This window comes from Drosophila novamexicana, unplaced genomic scaffold, assembly GCF_003285875.2.
Source record: "Drosophila novamexicana strain 15010-1031.04,08,12 unplaced genomic scaffold, DnovRS2.1 tig00001433-arrow-arrow-pilon, whole genome shotgun sequence".
NCBI classification, from domain to species: Eukaryota; Metazoa; Arthropoda; class Insecta; order Diptera; family Drosophilidae; genus Drosophila; species Drosophila novamexicana.
Window position 1 is genome coordinate 132,103 of NW_020824858.1, and position 17,436 is coordinate 149,538.

General features: G+C 44.6%; 10 protein-coding genes across 11 annotated transcripts in view; 6 read left to right on the forward strand and 4 right to left on the reverse strand.

Moving 5' to 3' along the window:
• LOC115767668 (protein sprint) overlaps positions 1-17,436 on the forward strand; it is a 267,104-nt gene that overhangs the window by 16,652 nt on the left and 233,016 nt on the right. The gene's annotated exons all lie outside the window — the stretch shown is intronic.
• On the forward strand, positions 1,402-2,208 carry LOC115767677 (serine protease 1-like). The gene has a single exon (XM_030711970.1). The coding sequence runs from the start codon at positions 1,402-1,404 to the stop codon at positions 2,206-2,208; it is 807 nt and encodes a 268-aa protein (XP_030567830.1).
• On the reverse strand, positions 3,358-4,225 carry LOC115767650 (serine protease 1-like). The gene has a single exon (XM_030711937.1). The coding sequence runs from the start codon at positions 4,223-4,225 to the stop codon at positions 3,407-3,409; it is 819 nt and encodes a 272-aa protein (XP_030567797.1). The 3' UTR covers positions 3,358-3,406.
• Positions 4,546-5,371, reverse strand: LOC115767676 (serine protease 1-like). The gene has a single exon (XM_030711969.1). The coding sequence runs from the start codon at positions 5,369-5,371 to the stop codon at positions 4,565-4,567; it is 807 nt and encodes a 268-aa protein (XP_030567829.1). The 3' UTR covers positions 4,546-4,564.
• Positions 7,875-17,223, forward strand: LOC115767684 (serine protease 1-like). Of its 2 annotated transcripts, XM_030711977.1 has the most exons (3): positions 7,875-7,960; positions 12,372-13,081; positions 17,184-17,223. In XM_030711977.1, the coding sequence occupies exons 1-2, from the start codon at positions 7,875-7,877 to the stop codon at positions 13,078-13,080; spliced, it is 795 nt and encodes a 264-aa protein (XP_030567837.1). In that variant the 3' UTR covers position 13,081; positions 17,184-17,223. The 2 variants fall into 2 exon arrangements, with proteins under 2 accessions (XP_030567837.1, XP_030567836.1); XM_030711976.1 differs by lacking the exon at positions 17,184-17,223 and having other exon boundaries at positions 12,372-13,120.
• LOC115767694 (serine protease 1-like) lies at positions 9,044-9,846 on the forward strand. Its single transcript, XM_030711988.1, has one exon. It carries the CDS (start codon positions 9,044-9,046, stop codon positions 9,815-9,817), a length of 774 nt encoding a protein of 257 aa, XP_030567848.1. The 3' UTR covers positions 9,818-9,846.
• Positions 10,886-11,714, reverse strand: LOC115767688 (serine protease 1-like). The gene has a single exon (XM_030711983.1). It carries the CDS (start codon positions 11,712-11,714, stop codon positions 10,938-10,940), a length of 777 nt encoding a protein of 258 aa, XP_030567843.1. The 3' UTR covers positions 10,886-10,937.
• LOC115767693 (serine protease 1-like) lies at positions 13,455-14,257 on the forward strand. Its single transcript, XM_030711987.1, has one exon. The coding sequence runs from the start codon at positions 13,455-13,457 to the stop codon at positions 14,226-14,228; it is 774 nt and encodes a 257-aa protein (XP_030567847.1). The 3' UTR covers positions 14,229-14,257.
• On the reverse strand, positions 15,297-16,125 carry LOC115767689 (serine protease 1-like). The gene has a single exon (XM_030711984.1). The coding sequence runs from the start codon at positions 16,123-16,125 to the stop codon at positions 15,349-15,351; it is 777 nt and encodes a 258-aa protein (XP_030567844.1). The 3' UTR covers positions 15,297-15,348.
• LOC115767651 (serine protease 1-like) lies at positions 16,763-17,182 on the forward strand (the record flags this gene model as incomplete). Its single annotated transcript, XM_030711938.1, has 1 exon — positions 16,763-17,182. A coding segment is annotated over one exon (420 nt), but the record flags the coding sequence as incomplete, so codon positions are not given.

The following is a 17,436-nucleotide window of genomic DNA, read 5'->3' on the forward strand; positions in this document are numbered from 1 at the left end:
TCGAAGTCTCGCTATTCTAATCGCGGCTCATAAATTTATTTCGCGTCTAGCCCTAGTCTGGTCGATAAGTAAGAGGTTTAGATGTGGGCATGCCCACTGAAAATATTGTTCATATCATTCGATAATGTTTTGGGGTTTTCGTATAATTATATGAATTAAACGAATTTTATTTATCCTTCCTATTAACGAAACTCTGAGATCATTTACTTAAGAATTATTATTAAATATTTTTAGGCATAGGATAGCATAACTTCAACCCCATAAGGTATATATATCAACACCCCTGTTGGTAAAGCCATGCAATCTCTCCGTCTGTCCGCTATGCAAATAATTATCTCAGTCTCTAGTCTCCATCTTTTTGATGGAGGTGGAATTGCCGCATTGGACTCCTTTATCATGTAGGAATAATCGCTCAAAAGTTAAGTTCTTGTATTAGCTCTTGTTTTTCAAGAAACATTAGCAAATTTGGAAATAATTTTTTGAGTACGCTTATTATTATATATGTATATGTGAAAAATATATCAACATCGGACCATGATTTTTCCGACGTTTGGACCGATCTTTACAAAAGGTCAACGAAAGTAAGCGGAGATAAAGATTTTTAAGGTTTTCCTTGTAGGTGTGGCTCGAAAAGACGAAGATATAATCTGAGCCGGGTAGATGCGAGTATATAGTCTAAGGTCTAAGTCTGAGATCTCCAGCTTCAGCGCTATAAGAATTGCATTAATTACAATAAGGTCGGGCTTTAAACTCGCATATTTTTATCAAAACTGAACCGATCTTCATGTTTGATGCCATTTCGAACTTGGTTTATCATTTAGATTGATTCTGCTCCTAAAATACCTCTAAGATTTACAATAGCAGGCCAACACAACTTCCTGTTGAAGCTTTACAATTTGCCATATTTTATACTTAAAGTAAATTTGAATACGGTTTCGATATGAATAAAATGTCAGACAAGAAGGGATTCATATTTGGAACCAATACTTCATTCTGATTCTGGTAACTGTTTCCATTTTAAGGGGCAACTAGTACTTTTAAAGTAATTGGTTTAATTGGATACAACCGATTCGTTTTTTATTTATTATGGCCTCTTTTATGGATATGGCTCAATAATTGTCTACCTATTTCAATATACTTATAAGGTTTTGATCTGTACAGGGTATAGTGGTAATTCAATTCAAATAAATTTCACAATCCCCTTAACTATAATCGAATGATGCGAACAATGTTCTAAGTTGGCAGGCCCACATCTATTTCTTATCGGCCAGACAAGAACTAGACTCGAATAAAATTTACGAGCCGCGATTAGAGTAGTGCGACTTGAAGTCCCCTTTGATAACATTCGAAGTGTATAAAAGCAGGAAAAATATTTGCAAAACACAAAGTTAACATTCGAGAATGAAGCTGTTCGTATTCCTGGCCTTGGCTGTTGCCGCAGCCACCGCTGTGCCAACCGGCATGAACAAACCCCTGAAGGTTATGGACATGCCAAAGAAATCCATTGAGGGACGCATAACCAATGGCTACCCAGCCTACGAGGGCAAGGTGCCCTACATTGTGGGCCTGAGCTTCGATGGCGGCTGGTGGTGCGGTGGTTCGATCATTGGAAACACCTGGGTCCTGACTGCCGGCCACTGCATCAATGATGGTTCTGGAGTGACCATCTACTACGGCGCCAGTTTCCGTCATGAGGCTCAGTACACGCACTGGGTCAGCGGGGGCGACCAGATCCGTCATCACGGATACAATGATCAGCTGAACAACGATATTGCCCTGATCCGCACACCCCATGTCGACTTCTGGAGTTTGGTCAACAAGGTGGAGCTGCCCAGCTACAACGACCGCTACAACAACTACAACGGCTGGTGGGCTGTCGCCTCCGGCTGGGGATACGCCTGGAACGACAGTGGCATGCAGGCCTATCTGAACTGCGTGGATGTCCAGATCATCAGCAATGACGAGTGTCGCAACGTTTACGGCGGTGGCTATGTGATTGACAACACCATCTGCATCAACACATCCGGCGGTAAGTCCACCTGCAACGGCGATTCTGGCGGCCCTCTGGTCACACACGAAGGTAACCGCATCATCGGCATCACATCCTTCGGCCATTGGGAGGGCTGCACTGCCGGCCAACCTGCTGGCTTCACCCGTGTCACTGGCTACTTGGACTGGATTCGTGACAACACTGGTATCTCCTACTAAATGGAAAACTCGAACATAATAAACACTTAAAAGTACACAAGACTTTATTTTTGGAATTTTGTGAAGTTCCAATATCAAAGAGTAGCTCTTAATTATAGATTGAGCGCGTCCCTATGCAATGTACTGCAACCCACCTCCCGTCAAACCGACCGAGGGGCCCAGTCGTGTAACGTATACGTATGAGTCGCGAAGTTCAGAACGAATACAAACTACGAATATATGCAAAGACTATCTGCTTGCTTAATAGTTCAGAATAGATGGCTTTATTAGAGGAAGAGAATACTCTAGTTAGTTTAAAAAAATGTAAGCGATAAAGTTGTATAGTTACGTGTTAGACTAGTAGGGATAGAGATGTTTAATTTGCTAGTCAACCGAGAAGAGTCGATTGAACTTGTCATAAGCTTATGAATAAATATTTCACCAAGCATGGTTACACGCTTAATTGAGGAAAAGGTAGATTAATCGGGAGTCTACTGGACTATTAAGGTTTTCACTCGATTTTAATTCAAGATTGTTAACCTTTTTAAACTTTATTTGCTACCAGCTTGCCGGTATTAGAGGTGCTTAGTCCACTTGAAAGTCCACTTAATCCTAGATATTAGGATTAGGGCTAAATAATATAGCTTCCGTAGTCAGGATTAGTCGAGAAATCAGTTCTTTTTTTTTTGTCTTTTCCCAGATATTTTCATCAAATATGTTTCACATATATATCTGCAAAACCGAAAAGTAGCAGTTTACAAGGATCTTCAATATTCAATATTATTCTCTCGTTTATTCTATACCTTCTTTCATATTATGTAATTGAACAAGATACACGCCTACTTAAAAGTTCAATTCTCTTGAGTTTATTATCTAATCGCTTAGTCAACGGAAATGGTATTCAAAGCTGACTGGCAAAAAATTTAACTATGTTGGGGGTATTTCTGATAACCTAAGCAGAAGGATTTATTACCTTCAATTTTGATTTTTACTCACTCTAAGCACGTAGCCCAACTCATTCATAAAACTACTGTGCAAAGCTGATAAAGAGCTACACCCGATAAGAAATGTATATGTCAATACTTCTAACTTGGCTCGTCTATGCCTATTGACCAGACGAACCGACACGCCCGCTAAACGTTATCTTATTTAGTCTGTGAGTAACTAATCACATACAAAGTTTCCATGCAATTCATATATATTTGTTCAAGATACCAACTTAATAGTAGGCAACGCCAGAGTTGTCGCGAATCCAGTCCAGTTGATTTGTGACACGCGTGAAACCAGATGGAAGACCCGATTGGCAACCAGCGCCAGATACCCAGGAGGTAACACCAACCAATTTGGCGCCATCATGGAGCACCAGTGGGCCGCCGGAATCACCTTGGCAGGTGGACTTGCCGTCAGGTGTGGCAACGCACAGAATACCATCAGGCTGGTGGCCATAGGTCTGAGAGCACTGGTTGTTGCTGATGATCTGCAGATCGACGCACTGCAGCCAGTCGGGCAGTGGACTACCATCATAGGTACCACCCCAGCCGCAGGCAACAGCCCAGGAGCCATCGTACATATTGTAGCGATCGTTGAAGCTGGGCAGGTCCACCTTGTTGACCATGCTCCAGAAATCGACATGAGGCGTGTGGATCAGAGCGATGTCATTGCCGTTCTCATTGGGCCATCGGTTATTCTGTCTGAACTCGCCGCTGCCAACAGTGTGGGTGAACTGGGCGTTGGTGCGCCAGGTGGCACCGTAGTAAATGGTCACAGAGCTGGCACCGTTGGTGCAGTGAGCAGCAGTCAGCACCCAGTCGTGAGCAATGATCGAACCACCGCACCACCAGCCATTGAAGGCCAGGCCAACGGTGTAGGGCGCCTTGCCCTCGTAGGCTGGATAGCCATTGGTTATGCGACCCTCGATCTTAACAGACCTGGGAAGGTCTTTGGGATGGACCTGGTCGACGGTCCCCGCAGAGACGGCAGCGATGGCCAAAGCTAATATTATAAAAGCCTTTATGTTCAACACGCGATTGGTGCCCATTCAGTACCTTAGCACGGCTTTTATATTGCTATCGTATCATATCTTCTTCACTTCGAGAGATAGGAGGCACTCATTAAAATCGAATACGTATATATATATTAAGCTATTTGAGCGCTTCGTAGATAACAAGTTTTTTAATTGATAGGGCATCCGGCACATGTTAGAGATTGGCTAGTCCTTCTTATAACAATTATATGCCTCTTTAACCGTTTGCTGAACCCGTAGACAAGCAGAGTGCTAAGATGTGCCTCACCCCACCCACACCAAGGAGAAACTCACAAATCCCCAAAAATATAGTCTTGTGTGCTTTTAAGTGTTTATTATGTTCGAATTTTCCATTTAGTAGGAGATACCAGTGTTGTCACGAATCCAGTCCAAGTAGCCAGTGACACGGGTGAAGCCAGCAGGTTGGCCGGCAGTGCAGCCATCCCAATGGCCGAAGGATGTGATGCCGATGATGCGGTTACCTTCGTGTGTGACCAGAGGGCCGCCAGAATCGCCGTTGCAGGTGGACTTACCGCCGGATGTGTTGATGCAGATGGTGTTGTCAATCACATAGCCACCGCCGTAAACGTTGCGACACTCGTCATTGCTGATGATCTGGACATCCACGCAGTTCAGATAGGCCTGCATGCCACTGTCGTTCCAGGCGTATCCCCAGCCGGAGGCGACAGCCCACCAGCCGTTGTAGTTGTTGTAGCGGTCGTTGTAGCTGGGCAGCTCCACCTTGTTGACCAAACTCCAGAAGTCGACATGGGGTGTGCGGATCAGGGCAATATCGTTGTTCAGCTGATCATTGTATCCGTGATGACGGATCTGGTCGCCCCCGCTGACCCAGTGCGTGTACTGAGCCTCATGACGGAAACTGGCGCCGTAGTAGATGGTCACTCCAGAACCATCATTGATGCAGTGGCCGGCAGTCAGGACCCAGGTGTTTCCAATGATCGAACCACCGCACCACCAGCCGCCATCGAAGCTCAGGCCCACAATGTAGGGCACCTTGCCCTCGTAGGCTGGGTAGCCATTGGTTATGCGTCCCTCAATGGATTTCTTTGGCATGTCCATAACCTTCAGGGGTTTGTTCATGCCGGTTGGCACAGCGGTGGCTGCGGCAACAGCCAAGGCTAGGAATACGAACAGCTTCATTCTCGAATGTTTACTCTGTGTTTTGCAAATATTTTTCCTACTTTAATACACGTCGAGTGTTATCAAAGGGGACTTCAAGTCGCACTACTCTAATCGCGGCTCGTAAATTTTATTCGAGTCTAGTCCTTGTCTGGCCGATAAGAAATGCCTCTAGCTGTGGCTGTGTTGTTGGTAATTCTACATTTGTTTGAATTGATTTGTAATATTGGTATACTGAAGAATGTACCCTGTAATTTAAGTTACAGAATATTTTTATTACAGTCTTTCAAGTATAAGCAAGCTTATTCATCGAGTCCCTAAACAGCCTCAGTTGCAAGAAATATTATTATTTTATTATAAGTTTCTCTTATGATACAGTTTATATTCAGCACCAATAGGGTATCTGGTCTGCTGAGTAGAGTCCAAAAAAAAACATTAAATTTTCAAAAAAGCATGATTTATGGCAAATTGTTTAGCCCTCAGCAGGAAGTTGTGCTGGTCTTCTATTGTAAATCTTAGAAGGAAGGAGACAGTCAAAAGTCTAAATGCAATTCTTATTTCTGGAACTTTGCGAGAATCTATAGAGGGAGTAAAGAGCTGAAACTTTCGAGAGGACCCAATGTCATCAACAAACACTCTGCCCTAATATCCATTTAATTTAATGAAATAAATTAAGTGTAGGATATTTAAAATTAGGTATACGATATGGGCATACGTATGTATCTCTGGATACACTTCTAGACTATTTCAATATGGAGCCTTTTTAAGCCTAAAGTTTCATCAGTTGCATAGATCTTAGACCCGACTATCTCTAGCAACCGGATGCGAACATTTATGATTGTCATTTTCTTTTTTTTTTTTGTGGCATATTGAAATTGATGCAAATCAAGCGGTATCTTATCAGTGAAATGTACCCAACGCCTGCGCGACTTTTTTCAATCGTGTTATCTGTGCAAATAAATTAAAGTATTTTCAAGCGTTTGGAATAAGTGCCACACGCTACTCTAAAACTGTGAATGATTACAAACGAGTACATCCACTCCTGGTGAAGACGAATAGTGAATTCTAGAAATTACGTCAATGATACGTGTGTTCAACTAAACGCTTATCGACGAAACAAACAAAAAAAAAAAACAAACTTCATTTAATTTTAATATATGAATATGAAATCTGAAATACTTGTTTTCATAATTTTTATTGCCACCACGTTCTTATCATTTGGATATTGTAAATATTTTGAATAACGTACAGATTTGGGGTGTCTGATTTAAAGAGACTGAAACAAAGGAAGTTATAAATATTGATAAGACTTTGGGAATCTTTATTTTTAGATTGGACTGAAATTAATCTCTTTATATAAAAATGTTTCGCCCTGCTAATCGACTGTCTGACTGATTTACTGATTGCCGATCGGCAAGGAAGCTTATGTTCTTACACTCAAGTTATCTTATGTAATGAAGATGTACACAAGAGTGGGTTTATCGGAGTGTGGAACATAGCGAAGAACGACTGCATGCAACTTTTGGCTTACCAGCCAAACTGGCCTCAAACTGATTTACATATATATTTTATTTTATTTATTTATTTTATTTTTTCAAATTAATTTGAGAGGCGTTTCACACTTTTCGGAAATGCATTCCTCTTTTGTGGATAAGGGTGTCAAAGACCTAATGGGTCATTTCCAAGGATCTTTATGAAAATTAACTTGTCGCTAAGTTGAAGCCTGCTCGTTGGAAATGCGAGTAATTTGTTTATGCAGATGAAGGTTCTGCTTATTTCCTAGTCGGGTGACAGAAGGTAGTTCGCTCAGCTTGACTGGGCGCAAGTTCGACTCCGGCAAAGGAAACTTAATCATTTTTTCCTAAATTCTTTTTATTATGGGTAATATTTGACTTTACCCATTAAATGGGCTTGATATTTGTATACCTCAAACTTTCCTCCACAGGCAGCTCGAATTTTCGGATTCTCATCTAAGTCCTTAGTTTCGACACAAAATAAACAAACACATTTAGTTTTTATTATCATGTTATGATGCATTAATTAGCTGAAAGTTTTACAAGTTGTTTATTAAAACGGGTTTTTGCGATCCACTTCAAGCAATTTACTTGCTTTAAAATATATCAATATATATATGTATATTTATATATTGTTAAGCACTTAGATCAGCACATACCTAAAGCTTATGGGTTTCTATATTCTAGCTCGAGAGGAATGCCATTTAAATGCGCTATCTCAAAGTATTGCTAGACTAAATAGAAGCCTTAGAGTGCCCTCTTGAAATATATGAAAAACTTACAATGATAGCAAATTTATATTTAGGTGGTTCTCAAAATTTTGTAATCTTAAATGCATAAATATTATACTATTTTCATTAAAACTCTGAATTAATTGGTTTATCAAAATCTCGATTAACTATGCACTTATATAAATATATATATATATATCTATCAAGATGTATTCCTGCTCGAAAAATAGTATAAAAGCAACGTGGTTTTTGTGTATAGCCATGAGTTGTTCATTAAACATGAAGGCATTCATAGTACTCGCTTTGGCTATTGCTGCCGTCGCTGCGGAGACCGTAGAGCAAGTCCATCCCAAGGATTTACCTAGGTCTGCCAAGCTCGAGGGTCGCATCACCAATGGCTATCCAGCCTACGAGGGCAAGGCGCCCTACACCGTTGGCCTGAGCTTCAATGGCTGGTGGTGTGGTGGTTCCATCATTGCTCACGACTGGGTGCTGACTGCTGCTCACTGCACCAACGGTGCCAGCTCTGTAACCATCTACTACGGTGCCACCTGGCGCACCAACGCCCAGTTCACCCACCATGTTGGCAGCGGCGAGTTCAGACAGAACCACAGATGGCCCAATGAGAATGGCAATGACATCGCTCTGATCCACACTCCTCATGTCGATTTCTGGCACATGGTCAACAAGGTGGAGCTGCCCAGCTTCAACGACCGCTACAACATGTACGATAACGCATGGGCTGTTGCCTGCGGCTGGGGCATTACCTCCGATGGCGGTTCTCAACCCGACTGGTTACAGTGCGTTGACCTGCAGATCATCAGCAATAGCAAGTGCTCTGAGACCTATGGCCACCAGCCCGACGGTATTCTGTGCGTTGCCACACCCGGCGGCAAGTCCACCTGCAGCGGTGACTCTGGTGGTCCATTGGTTCTCCATAACGGCGGCAGATTGGCTGGTGTTACGTCGTGGGTTGCTGGCAATGGTTGCACAGCTGGTCTTCCAGCTGGCTTCACTCGTGTCACCCATCAGTTGGAATGGATTCGCGACAACTCTGGCGTTGCTTACTATTAAGGTGTTCTATGAACTGCATGCAAAATAAACCAATTGAACATCTCGTATTTAAATGAAATATTTATTGGGATGGGATAACTCCTAGTGTTAAACGAGAAAGCCACAAAAAGGATGTTTAGAAAAAACCAAGCTTCTCTAGTGATTCCTTCAGTTATAAATATGAAGTTATCATATTATCATCAAATGCGCATAAATTCAAAAGACTTTGCATAAATCGTGACTCGTTATCGGCTTGTAAAATTATTTTTTTATGATCGGATTATATATTTAATTTATGAACCACTCAAATTAAGATAATGGCGAATAGAGTTTGTGCATGATTTTCGTATAAAAGCAACAGTAGGGTCCACCGAGGCTCAAGTTGTACCTGCAATATGAAGGTGTTCATTACAATTTTGGCTTTGGCTGTTGCCTCCGCCACTGGAGCTGCGGTGCCTGCCGCCACGCAGAAGGCTGTCCATATGAAGGACATGTCCAGCCGTATCACCAATGGCTACCCAGCCTATGAGGGCAAGGCCCCCTATACCGTTGGCCTGGGCTTCAGCGGGGGCTGGTGGTGCGGTGGTTCCATCATTGGAAACACCTGGGTCCTGACTGCCGAGCACTGCACGGGCTCTGACGTCACAGTCTACTTCGGTGCCACCTGGCGCACCAACGCCCAGTTCACCCACTGGGTCAGCCGTAATGACATCATCAACCACCACAACGCTGATATCGCTCTGATCCGTATTCCCCATGTGGACTTCTGGCACATGGTCAACAAGGTGGAGCTGCCCAGCTACAACGATCGCTACAACGACTTCAATGAACGCTGGGCCGTTGCTTGCGGCTGGGGTGGTACCTACGATGGCAGCCCACTGCCCGACTGGCTGCAGTGCGTCGACCTGCAAATCATGCACAACTCCGAATGCCAGAGGACCTACGGCTCTTCCGTTGTAGGAGACAACATCCTCTGTGTAAGAACTCCCGACGGCAAGTCCACCTGCGGTGGTGACTCCGGTGGTCCATTGGTTACACACGACGGCAACAAATTGGTGGGCGTTACCAACTTTGGCACTTCCTCGTGCACATCTGGTGCTCCAGCTGGCTTCCAGCGCGTCACCTACCACTTGGACTGGATCCGCGACCACACTGGCATCGCTTACTAATAGATTTAAATATAAACATCAAATAAAATTGATTTGAATGCATTTGATAAGCGTTTCTTATGTAAATTTGTTGTCTGTATTGAGTACAACAGTCAAGTTTTAAGAAACCAGAAAAGATTTTTAAATGTATAAGCACAAAGGTTTATGGTTCTTGGGATCAAAATAGTTGTAAGCCACTGCTCATGATTACGGTTTCTATTCCATGAAAAATACTTTGATTTCAAAATTCTCCTTTTAATTCCCTGAACCCATTGAAAATGGGTATTATGTATTTGTGCAAATGTATGTAACAGGCAGAAGGAAGCATCTACGACCCCATAAAGTATATATATTCTTGATCAGCATCTATAGCCGAGTCGCTTTAGCCATGTCCCTCTGTCTGTCCGGTCGTCCGTCCGGCAATAAGATATACTGTAGAAAATTTCATTAAGATCGGTTAAGAGAAAACCAAAGTTATATGTAATTGCGCAATTGGATGGCACTGCTAGCGAAATTATCAAGAATTTGTGTATACATGTACACACACACATTCATGCGCGTCTGCTTCGCATTCTATCGAATTCTAACGGCATTGTAATTGCGAATTTTTTATATAATGCTATTTTAGTTCGTTTTTTTCTCATTGCTACTTAATTATTGGTGTGGCTGTTGAGTAGAGGCATAGCAAGTGTTGTGGTCTGTTGCGAGTCCGAGCCCTACCTGGGTAACTATTTTTTTTGATGATGCTGGTTTGTCTGTTGAGTAGAGTCAGCAAATAATACGGTGCAAGTTCGAACCCTGCCAAGGAAATTTTTTTTTATTATTTATCTTTATTACTTCAAACGAGCGCGTTGCGCGAACTGCATTTGGTGTTGGAATAAAAGGGTTCAGGGTATTCCCCAGTCGGGAGCTCCCGACTAGAACCTCTTACTTGTTTCTGGCTAACTGAGTAACTGACTCTGAGCTAACTGAGTAACTGACTCCTTGACTGGTGGTCAACGAGCCTTGGCATGAAGATGGATCTATTTGCGTTTCGCTACGCTTTCTGACGTAAAATAGGCATCAAACAAGACAAGAGAGTATAATGTATTCATTTTATATATGTATGCTTTATTTGGGTCATTTTGGAAGCAGTAGCTTATTAGTAAGAAATGCCAGTGTGGTCACGAATCCAGTCCAAGTGGTAGGTGACACGCTGGAAGCCAGATGGGTGTCCAGATTGGCAACCGGCAGCAGAAACCCAGTTGGTAACACCGACCAGTTTGTTGCTGTCGTGTGTAACCAATGGACCACCGGAGTCACCACCGCAGGTGGACTTGCCGTCGGGAGTTCTCACACAGAGGATGTTGTCAGTAACAGTTCCAGAGCCGTAAGTCTGCTGGCACTCGGAGTTGTGCATGATCTGCAGGTCGACGCACTGAAGATAGTCGGGCAATGGGCTGCCATCGTAGGTACCACCCCAGCCGCAAGCAACGGCCCAGTTATTGTTGTAGTCGTTGTAGCGATCGTTGTAGCTGGGCAGCTCCACCTTGTTAACCATGTGCCAGAAGTCCACATGGGGAATGCGGATCAGAGCGATGTCAGCGCTGTTGTGGTTGATGATGTCATTGCCGCTGACCCAGTGGGTGAACTGGGCGTTGGTGCGCCAGGTGGCACCGAAGTAGACGGTGACGTCAGAACCCGTGCAGTGCTCGGCAGTCAGGACCCAGGTGTTTCCAATAATGGAACCACCGCACCACCAGCCGCCGCTGAAGCCCAGTCCAACGGTATAGGGGGCCTTGCCCTCAGGGGCTGGGTAGCCATTGGTGATACGGCCTTCGATCTTGTTGACCTTGGGAATGTCCTTAGGATGGACGACCGACTCGAATGCCGAGGCGGAGGCAACAGCCAAAGCGAGAATTGTTAGAAACACCTTCATGTTGTAGGTACTACTTGTAGTTCCATAGGTTCCAAACCGCTCTTTTATACTTGCTGTTTCGATAGAATTGCGATTTGGCTTATCTTGCTGTCGAAGGGCTCATAAATATTTCTTAAGTTCCATAAAACGCTCAAAGATAGTTCGTCGTCATTCTGTATATGTATATTAAAGAGATTGTCCTGACTAACTGATTAGTAAGACGCACAGCTCAATTCGTAAGAGTTACGAAGCTGAAAGTCTTAAGTTCGGTAAAACTGTAGATCTGACCTGCAGACAGTACGATAATGATGGTCAACCAATGTATACCATATATGTGTGCTAAATCAAAGTGATATCAAAGCAGAGCGTGGGACTAACAAGTAGGAGATCGGCGGTTGCAAGCCCAAAATCAGTTTCGTAGCATGGTGACCCCAAACAGTATATATATTGTTGGTCATCATCAGCAGTCGAGGCGATCTAGATATAGCCATCTTTCTGTCCTTCTGACCGTGTTATGAATGACCGATATCAGAACCCTTAAGAACTGGACACTTGATGTTTGGAACGTAGGTGCTCATAGTGCTCGCGCTTTGTTTGTTTATTTCCGTAATTCGAATCCGTTTCCGGTCGATAACTGGCCCCGGTCGATAACTGGCCCCATCCCAAGGATTTGCCTAGGTCTGCCAAGCTCGAGGGTCGCATCACCAATGGCTATCCAGCCTACGAGGGCAAGGCGCCCTACACCGTTGGCCTGAGCTTCAATGGCTGGTGGTGTGGTGGTTCCATCATTGCTCACGACTGGGTGCTGACTGCTGCTCACTGCACCAACGGTGCCAGCTCTGTAACCATCTACTACGGTGCCACCTGGCGCACCAACGCCCAGTTCACCCACCATGTTGGCAGCGGCGAGTTCAGACAGAACCACAGATGGCCCAATGAGAATGGCAATGACATCGCTCTGATCCACACTCCTCATGTCGATTTCTGGCACATGGTCAACAAGGTGGAGCTGCCCAGCTTCAACGACCGCTACAACATGTACGATAACGCATGGGCTGTTGCCTGCGGCTGGGGCATTACCTCCGATGGCGGTTCTCAACCCGACTGGTTACAGTGCGTTGACCTGCAGATCATCAGCAATAGCAAGTGCTCTGAGACCTATGGCCACCAGCCCGACGGTATTCTGTGCGTTGCCACACCCGGCGGCAAGTCCACCTGCAGCGGTGACTCTGGTGGTCCATTGGTTCTCCATAACGGCGGCAGATTGGCTGGTGTTACGTCGTGGGTTGCTGGCAATGGTTGCACAGCTGGTCTTCCAGCTGGCTTCACTCGTGTCACCCATCAGTTGGAATGGATTCGCGACAACTCTGGCGTTGCTTACTATTAAGGTGTTCTATGAACTGCATGCAAAATAAACCAATTGAACATCTCGTATTTAAATGAAATATTTATTGGGATGGGATAACTCCTAGTGTTAAACGAGAAAGCCACAAAAAGGATGTTTAGAAAAAACCAAGCTTCTCTAGTGATTCCTTCAGTTATAAATATGAAGTTATCATATTATCATCAAATGCGCATAAATTCAAAAGACTTTGCATAAATCGTGACTCGTTATCGGCTTGTAAAATTATTTTTTTATGATCGGATTATATATTTAATTTATGAACCACTCAAATTAAGATAATGGCGAATAGAGTTTGTGCATGATTTTCGTATAAAAGCAACAGTAGGGTCCACCGAGGCTCAAGTTGTACCTGCAATATGAAGGTGTTCATTACAATTTTGGCTTTGGCTGTTGCCTCCGCCACTGGAGCTGCGGTGCCTGCCGCCACGCAGAAGGCTGTCCATATGAAGGACATGTCCAGCCGTATCACCAATGGCTACCCAGCCTATGAGGGCAAGGCCCCCTATACCGTTGGCCTGGGCTTCAGCGGGGGCTGGTGGTGCGGTGGTTCCATCATTGGAAACACCTGGGTCCTGACTGCCGAGCACTGCACGGGCTCTGACGTCACCGTCTACTTCGGTGCCACCTGGCGCACCAACGCCCAGTTCACCCACTGGGTCAGCCGTAATGACATCATCAACCACCACAACGCTGATATCGCTCTGATCCGTATTCCCCATGTGGACTTCTGGCACATGGTCAACAAGGTGGAGCTGCCCAGCTACAACGATCGCTACAACGACTTCAATGAACGCTGGGCCGTTGCTTGCGGCTGGGGTGGTACCTACGATGGCAGCCCACTGCCCGACTGGCTGCAGTGCGTCGACCTGCAAATCATGCACAACTCCGAATGCCAGAGGACCTACGGCTCTTCCGTTGTAGGAGACAACATCCTCTGTGTAAGAACTCCCGACGGCAAGTCCACCTGCGGTGGTGACTCCGGTGGTCCATTGGTTACACACGACGGCAACAAATTGGTGGGCGTTACCAACTTTGGCACTTCCTCGTGCACATCTGGTGCTCCAGCTGGCTTCCAGCGCGTCACCTACCACTTGGACTGGATCCGCGACCACACTGGCATCGCTTACTAATAGATTTAAATATAAACATCAAATAAAATTGATTTGAATGCATTTGATAAGCGTTTCTTATGTAAATTTGTTGTCTGTATTGAGTACAACAGTCAAGTTTTAAGAAACCAGAAAAGATTTTTAAATGTATAAGCACAAAGGTTTATGGTTCTTGGGATCAAAATAGTTGTAAGCCACTGCTCATGATTACGGTTTCTATTCCATGAAAAATACTTTGATTTCAAAATTCTCCTTTTAATTCCCTGAACCCATTGAAAATGGGTATTATGTATTTGTGCAAATGTATGTAACAGGCAGAAGGAAGCATCTACGACCCCATAAAGTATATATATTCTTGATCAGCATCTATAGCCGAGTCGCTTTAGCCATGTCCCTCTGTCTGTCCGGTCGTCCGTCCGGCAATAAGATATACTGTAGAAAATTTCATTAAGATCGGTTAAGAGAAAACCAAAGTTATATGTAATTGCGCAATTGGATGGCACTGCTAGCGAAATTATCAAGAATTTGTGTATACATGTACACACACACATTCATGCGCGTCTGCTTCGCATTCTATCGAATTCTAACGGCATTGTAATTGCGAATTTTTTATATAATGCTATTTTAGTTCGTTTTTTTCTCATTGCTACTTAATTATTGGTGTGGCTGTTGAGTAGAGGCATAGCAAGTGTTGTGGTCTGTTGCGAGTCCGAGCCCTACCTGGGTAACTATTTTTTTTGATGATGCTGGTTTGTCTGTTGAGTAGAGTCAGCAAATAATACGGTGCAAGTTCGAACCCTGCCAAGGAAATTTTTTTTTATTATTTATCTTTATTACTTCAAACGAGCGCGTTGCGCGAACTGCATTTGGTGTTGGAATAAAAGGGTTCAGGGTATTCCCCAGTCGGGAGCTCCCGACTAGAACCTCTTACTTGTTTCTGGCTAACTGAGTAACTGACTCTGAGCTAACTGAGTAACTGACTCCTTGACTGGTGGTCAACGAGCCTTGGCATGAAGATGGATCTATTTGCGTTTCGCTACGCTTTCTGACGTAAAATAGGCATCAAACAAGACAAGAGAGTATAATGTATTCATTTTATATATGTATGCTTTATTTGGGTCATTTTGGAAGCAGTAGCTTATTAGTAAGAAATGCCAGTGTGGTCACGAATCCAGTCCAAGTGGTAGGTGACACGCTGGAAGCCAGATGGGTGTCCAGATTGGCAACCGGCAGCAGAAACCCAGTTGGTAACACCGACCAGTTTGTTGCTGTCGTGTGTAACCAATGGACCACCGGAGTCACCACCGCAGGTGGACTTGCCGTCGGGAGTTCTCACACAGAGGATGTTGTCAGTAACAGTTCCAGAGCCGTAAGTCTGCTGGCACTCGGAGTTGTGCATGATCTGCAGGTCGACGCACTGAAGATAGTCGGGCAATGGGCTGCCATCGTAGGTACCACCCCAGCCGCAAGCAACGGCCCAGTTATTGTTGTAGTCGTTGTAGCGATCGTTGTAGCTGGGCAGCTCCACCTTGTTAACCATGTGCCAGAAGTCCACATGGGGAATGCGGATCAGAGCGATGTCAGCGCTGTTGTGGTTGATGATGTCATTGCCGCTGACCCAGTGGGTGAACTGGGCGTTGGTGCGCCAGGTGGCACCGAAGTAGACGGTGACGTCAGAACCCGTGCAGTGCTCGGCAGTCAGGACCCAGGTGTTTCCAATAATGGAACCACCGCACCACCAGCCGCCGCTGAAGCCCAGTCCAACGGTATAGGGGGCCTTGCCCTCAGGGGCTGGGTAGCCATTGGTGATACGGCCTTCGATCTTGTTGACCTTGGGAATGTCCTTAGGATGGACGACCGACTCGAATGCCGAGGCGGAGGCAACAGCCAAAGCGAGAATTGTTAGAAACACCTTCATGTTGTAGGTACTACTTGTAGTTCCATAGGTTCCAAACCGCTCTTTTATACTTGCTGTTTCGATAGAATTGCGATTTGGCTTATCTTGCTGTCGAAGGGCTCATAAATATTTCTTAAGTTCCATAAAACGCTCAAAGATAGTTCGTCGTCATTCTGTATATGTATATTAAAGAGATTGTCCTGACTAACTGATTAGTAAGACGCACAGCTCAATTCGTAAGAGTTACGAAGCTGAAAGTCTTAAGTTCGGTAAAACTGTAGATCTGACCTGCAGACAGTACGATAATGATGGTCAACCAATGTATACCATATATGTGTGCTAAATCAAAGTGATATCAAAGCAGAGCGTGGGACTAACAAGTAGGAGATCGGCGGTTGCAAGCCCAAAATCAGTTTCGTAGCATGGTGACCCCAAACAGTATATATATTGTTGGTCATCATCAGCAGTCGAGGCGATCTAGATATAGCCATCTTTCTGTCCTTCTGACCGTGTTATGAATGACCGATATCAGAACCCTTAAGAACTGGACACTTGATGTTTGGAACGTAGGTGCTCATAGTGCTCGCGCTTTGTTTGTTTATTTCCGTAATTCGAATCCGTTTCCGGTCGATAACTGGCCCCGGTCGATAACTGGCCCCATCCCAAGGATTTGCCTAGGTCTGCCAAGCTCGAGGGTCGCATCACCAATGGCTATCCAGCCTACGAGGGCAAGGCGCCCTACACCGTTGGCCTGAGCTTCAATGGCTGGTGGTGTGGTGGTTCCATCATTGCTCACGACTGGGTGCTGACTGCTGCTCACTGCACCAACGGTGCCAGCTCTGTAACCATCTACTACGGTGCCACCTGGCGCACCAACGCCCAGTTCACCCACCATGTTGGCAGCGGCGAGTTCAGACTGAACCACAGATGGCCCAATGAGAATGGCAATGACATCGCTCTGATCCACACTCCTCATGTCGATTTCTGGCACATGGTCAACAAGGTGGAGCTGCCCAGCTTCAACGACCGCTACAACCTGGAATGGATTCGCGACAACTCTGGCGTTGCTTACTATTAAGGTGTTCTATGAACTGCATGCAAAATAAACCAATTGAACATCTCGTATTTAAATGAAATATTTATTGGGATGGGATAACTCCTAGTGTTAAACGAGAAAGCCACAAAAAGGATGTTTAGAAAAAACCAAGCTTCTCTAGTGATTCCTTCAGTTATAAATATGAAGTTATCATATTATCATCAAATGCGCATAAATTCAAAAGACTTTGCATAAATCGTGACTCGTTATCGGCTTGTAAAATTATTTTTTTATGA